At 47.8% G+C, this 6,000-nt stretch overlaps 1 protein-coding gene across 2 annotated transcripts in view; it reads right to left on the reverse strand.

Moving 5' to 3' along the window:
- Window positions 1-5,148, reverse strand: part of SYT9 (synaptotagmin 9) — a 218,832-nt gene extending 213,684 nt beyond the window's left edge. Inside the window, exon 1 of one of the 2 annotated variants that reach the window (XR_011570866.1) lies at window positions 4,705-5,148. Coding sequence is in view for 1 of the 2 variants with exons in the window: in XM_070803740.1 (XP_070659841.1) it covers window positions 4,705-4,849 (145 nt within the window). In the remaining variant the exon portion in view is untranslated. The remainder of the gene's footprint in view (window positions 1-4,704) is intronic. The other variant, XM_070803740.1, reaches the window with a different exon arrangement.
- Between the last annotated feature and the right edge of the window lie 852 nt (window positions 5,149-6,000).

The following is a 6,000-nucleotide window of genomic DNA, read 5'->3' on the forward strand; positions in this document are numbered from 1 at the left end:
AGAAATTGTAAAAAGATACAAATGAACTTATTTACAAAACAGAAATTGACTCACAGACTCACACAGAAAATGAACTTATGGTAACTAAAGAGGGAGGAATAAATTAGGAGTTTGGGATTAACAGATACACACTATTATATGTAAAAATAAATAAACACAAGGACCTACTATATAGCCCAAGGAACTATAATCAATATAACAACTAAAATAGAAAAAAATTGGAAAAGAAGATATGTGTGTGTGTATAAAACTGAATCACTTTGCTACACACCTAAAACTAACTTAACATTCTAAATCAACTACATTTTAATTTTAAAAAGTAAAAGTAAAAATACTGAGGAAAATCTTTATAACTGCATAGAATTTAACCTACAATTAGAGATTAAATCCATTATAGAAAAACAGAATAGAGATAGGACATTTAAATGAAAAAAATAACCTAGGAAATTTTCATTGACAGTAACTCCTAGATACTTAGAATATGTGATGTGTTCACCTAGAAGCTACTCTGACTTAGACTTGACTCTCTTTTTCTTACAAAGAAACCCATGGCCCTGGGCTAGTTTAGCTCTCTGCACTTCAATTTATTCATATATACAATCTCTTTTAAAAATGATTCTCAAACTTTAATGTGCCTATGAATTACCTGAGGATCCTGTTGAGACACAGATTCACATCAGTAGGTCTGGAGGGGGGCCTGAAAGTCTGCATTTCTGACAAGCTCCCAGATGCTGCTGATGCTGCTGGTGCACAGCTGAACACGTTGAGCAGCAAGGTCTTAGAAGACGTTATGAGGATTAAATGAAATGACCTACATAAAGTGCTTGGCACAGATGTGGTTGGCACCCTTCAGAAGAACAGACTTACAAAGAAAATTATAAAATATAGTTAAAACCTAGAAATGAGTTGATTCAATCCTCTTTTTCTTTTCCAGATGTGGCAACAACAGGATGAGAAAAGTTACAATCACTACCCCATAACAGCCAAACGGAGAGGAGATGAATTCTTTTTTGACTGAAATAAGTATAATCAAGATCAATGAGTGGAAGTGAAACAGAGCTTTTCATTACATGCAAGAAAAGACCTTTTAGTAATAACTACTCTCCTAAAATCAACAGGCCCTCTTGAGGAGATAGAGTGTAGTCCCCAGTTACAAAGTATGAGCACTGACCAGCTGATAACATCAAAGAAGATGTTCATGCCTCAGGTCACTGTGGAACTAACTAAAAGATATTGCATATATAATAAGTACAAAAAATCTTTAGTGAACAAAAAATTTTAATAAAATAAAAACTTATTTTCCTTCCAACTCTGCTCCTCCTAAAGTCTTATAAGTAAATGGAGCTGCTTAGGTCAAAAAAGCCGTGGTGTCATCCTTAACTCCTCTTCTTTCACTTCTCACATCCATTCCATCAACAAATCTGACCACTGTATCTTCAAACTGTGCATACTATCCCCTTTGTCTGGATTACTAGAATAGCCTGCTAACAAGTTTCCCTATCTTTTTCCCTTGATCTTCAACAGTATTTTCTCAACACAGCAGTCAAAGGGTTGCCACTTCTCTGTTCAATCCCTTTTTATTCAGAGTAAAAACCAAAGCCATTATAATGGTTTAGAAGACCCTACATGATCTTCCCCCTCCATTAACCATTAATCATATTTCTTGACATTCTCTATCTTATTTGCTCTGTGCCAGCCACCCATGAACTCAACTATTCCTTGAATAACATCAAGGACACTTCTATCTCAGGACCTTTGCACTTCTTCTTCTCTCTGCTGTGAAGGCTATTTGCTGAAATTCACAAGTTAATGCCTGGCATTGCCAATATATGGAAACAACATAATGACACCTAATGGGATTCTAATTGCTCTCTATGGAAAAATGCTCACCCTCCGCTTAAAGACCCACACTTTACTTTCCATAGTTGGTACAGATGAAAGACTGGATGAGACACTCAAGTTTCAATTTATGACTTAGCCTTATTTTTTTTTTAATCACATTTTCACTAAATTCTCTCTTAATACCAAGTTAGGGAAGACTAGAGTTGTACTCCCACATCAGAGCACTGCAGTCACCTGGGCAAAGAATAACCTTTCTAATGGCCCACTGGTCTGTGACCCAGGCTTATCCCACCTCTGGAAAAATGAACAAACATACTACACGCAATGTCATTCAGCTATCCACAGGGAATTATATCTCTTTTTCCTTTCAAAGCCAAAGTTCCTCAGTTGAGCTTGAGAAAACCTAATTACCACTGGGTAGTCTGGGACAGACAATGGGCAGAAAAAACTGAAACATGGCATTCAAGTGGGCTCCTTTACAGAAAAGGAAGTCCCCCACTACAGAGATGACCTGCTCTAGGGACCCACGTACCAGCACTGCTGCTGTACGGAGTTGCTCTGGTTCCCCTACGCAGCAGCATGGGTACCATTCACAGCTTTGGGCAGTGCAGCTACTCCGACCACTCAGCGTTTAAGGCTCAGAAATGAAAGGAACTCTTGACTTGGACAACCAAACAGCTTTAAAGGGATGGAGATAAATGCATTTGATGTAAGAATTAATGTGGGTAAAGAGAGAAAGGTGGGGAGTGAAGAGAGATTCTGGCCTGAGCTGAAGGGCCCTGGAAGAGGGTGTACCTTGGATAGGGGCTTCAGTCTCAGTTCCTCTGATCTTGCACTCACAGTCCCCCTCCCCCGCCTACCTCATCAACAGGCTACTTCCTGACCATAAACCAAAGATCCAGAGGGTCACTGGGCTACCTCAAAACTGCTATACCCTAGTTTGAGATAACAGAGCAGTGCTTTCAGGAACTCAAAGAATAGTATGGCATACTCTATATCACTGGCTATTTCTCAGCCAAGGAATCAGACATGACTTTTGTAAGGGCTTCTGAGTGCAGGGGCTGAGGAAAAAACCTAAGAACATGGGATCTAGCTTGTAGATTAAAAGGAGCAGAGGCACAAAAATCAGACAAAAAGATATGGCATGTTAAACATTCAACTCAGCGAGAGGCCTCATCTGTCTTCTCTGGTGAACCCACAGAGGACTGCTTATGCGTGCTAACGATGGGGACTCCTGGCACAGGCACAGGCAAAGACGTGACACGTTTCAACACTTAACACTAGCTTTGGATGAAGCAAGCAAGATAATTTCCTTGTTTCTCCTGCTAAGGAAAGAAGTTTTCCTCCAATGAGGACATCATCCCAGGCCCCCTGTTCCTGAATCAAGTGCTGTCATTTCCTGTCTGCAGTCTGGGTAGCACATCAGTCCAGCAAGGAGCCACACAAAAGCTGGGCATTAAACCCCTGGGGAAATGATATGCAATCAACAGCATTTCTTGACTTAATTCTCCACTTTGAAGTAACACATTAGTGACCATCCCATACACTTAATTAATATAACCACAGGCAAGGGGAAACAATAATCTATTTTTTTTTTAAAGCCTTTGAGTAGAGAAAATCTGATATAAACTTTTAATAGATAACTTCTCTTCATCCCACAGACCTATCTTGGATATATTATCAAGGAAATGCTATTTAAGTCAGGCTCAGAGTAGACCTCTTTATGAAGCAAATAATTCTCTAACTTACCCTTGGGTAAATGGATTTTTATGTAATGGATTGGCTTAAAATGAGGAAAATTCATACTAGATAATTTGCACACCAATAGCTCAAGTATTTTATACACAGGAATATTAGGGGAAACACCATTTTCTTACTCCATCTTTAACAACCCAACTACATTATACTTTCTTTTTTTTTTTTTTAGTACTGAGGTCGAGAGACTATTTGAGAAAATTACTCCTCAAGGTGAGAAGAATCTCAAGTAAATATTTGTAAGGAATGTGTTTTCCAATAACCGGCAGTGGATGAGAAGATGCGAGAGACCCAGGACCGTTGCGGAAAAGCAAACGGCTCCACTAAAACTTCCTCTTCCAACCTTAATTGGTCAAAGGCCAAAATAAATGAACTTTCCAAAGTTAGGAGCTTCTAAACTTTCATTAAGAATAACTGTAGGTGCACAAGGCATGACCCGTGAGCCCCTCGACTTCCGTGTGCCCGGCAGCGGGAGCTGGGCGAGCCGGGCGCCCAGGCCCAGGCCGCCTCCACGAGGAGAGACCTGGAGGAACGGGTTCAGGCCCGGCTGCCCGGGACCTGGAACTCCCAGCCCCCGGCCCAGCGTCGGCTCCCGCCCCGCCCTTCTTACCCCAGACAGAAAAGGAAATAGACGCTCCGGGGGGAGGGTGAGAGGCGCCCGGTGGGATTCAGCCACAGCCCAGGGCCGTCCCCAACTCCCAACTTCCCAGAGTTTCCTCTGGCCTCGTCCCCCTTCCCTAGACTCGCGAGGCCGCCGCGGCCTCTCCTCGCCCGGAGCGCAGAGCCGGGGAAGTGGCGCGCAGGGTTCCGAGCTCGGGAGCCGCCCCCAGGAGCCCCGGTGACCCGAGCGCAGGTGACGGGCGTGGTCCCTCCAACCTCGCAACAACCCACCCGGACTCGGCCTCCACGCAGCAGCTTCCGCCGGGGTTCCCGCCCGGGTCCAGCATCAGGCCACGGTGCGCTGGTTCCTGGTCCCCTCCCCTAGCTGGGTGGTCACCCGCCCTCCTCCTTCCAGTCCGCCTCGCTCCCCTGCTTCAGGCCCTGGCGCGGCCCCAACTCCCAGTCCAGGGCCCTGGGGTCGCGCCGGGCAGCGGCGGCGGCACTCACCTGGGTCGCGGAGCCGGGGTCTGGTGCGGTCCCGCAGGTGGTAGATGAAATCCTGGCAGCTGTCGTGCTCCAGGGCCCCGCGGGCACAGAGCTCGGCCAGCAGCTGCAGCGCCTGGTGACAGAGCGCGTCCCTGGCCCCGGGCATCGCCCCCCCGCATCCTCGGACCGAGCAGGGCAGGCGGGCGCGGGAGACAACCCTCCGCCTGCCAGCTCAGAGCCGCCGCCTCCGGGCCGTCCGCGCTCGCCGCCAGGGATCCGCGGAGAAACCGCCCGAGCCCCAGCCCCAGTCGGCCCGGCCTCCCACCGGTTGCATGCAGCTCTCGGCCAGCCGGTCGGTCGGGCTTTCTCTCTCTCCCGCCTGGCCCCTCCGTCCCTCCCCCGGCACCGAGGAGAGGCGGCGCCGCACAGCCCAGCGCGCCTCTCTCCTAGCGCTCCGCCCGCCACTCGCGGCCGCCGGGGGGCGGGGCGGGTCAGGGGTGCGTGCCGCGGGGTAGGATCCGGGCGGCCCCGGCCTGGGCGCCTGAGAGGGGCGGGGGCGCTCGCGGGCTCCTAGAGGAGCGCGGGACTCGGTTCGGGACCTCGCGCTCAGAGCGACCGCGCCCAGGTTTGGAGCTTGTAAGCGAGTGCGCGCTCCGTCCCGAGGCAAACCCACACCTTCTCCCATCGCCCCTCGCCGCGGGAATCCAAAGCACGTTCCTGGATGCTTTGCGCGAAAAGGTGAAGTGTGAACCACACCTGCCCCATCTGGAGAATGGAGTCCCGGCTTTGAACTTGAAAAGCACCGTCTGGGCATAAACCATGGGCCTACGGATGCTAGAAGCCCAAATGCGGGGTTTGGGGCCGAGATTCACCAACAAAGGAGACATTTCTTAAGCGCAGGACCTTTTCGGACCACCTTGGTGATTCGAAAAAGGTGAAGGCTCTCAAAGCAGAAATAAGGGGAAATAAATGGCTCCTGAGAAAGACGCTGGGACTTAGCTACAGCTTCAAAGGTCCTGGTCGGTTTTCTAAGCAACTGAATTGATATCTGAGGATTGCCAATGATTCTCCAGCACCCACCGAGGAAGACTATCAGAGAATCTGGGATGTTTGGGAGGGAACACAGGGCACCTCTCATACACCAACCTCTTCAACCTTTCAGGCAATAAACCTAGAAATAACCAGGGGATACTGAGCTCTGTCTGTGTGTGTGTGTCTGTGAGATAGAGAGGTCTTTTAGCTATATAATCTAACTCCCTTGAATACTGAGCTCCTGTGTGTGTGACAAGTCTTTGGCTACATAATCTCATTTAACTC

This window comes from Bos indicus, chromosome 15 (genome assembly GCF_029378745.1).
Source record: "Bos indicus isolate NIAB-ARS_2022 breed Sahiwal x Tharparkar chromosome 15, NIAB-ARS_B.indTharparkar_mat_pri_1.0, whole genome shotgun sequence".
Taxonomy (NCBI): Eukaryota; Metazoa; Chordata; class Mammalia; order Artiodactyla; family Bovidae; genus Bos; species Bos indicus.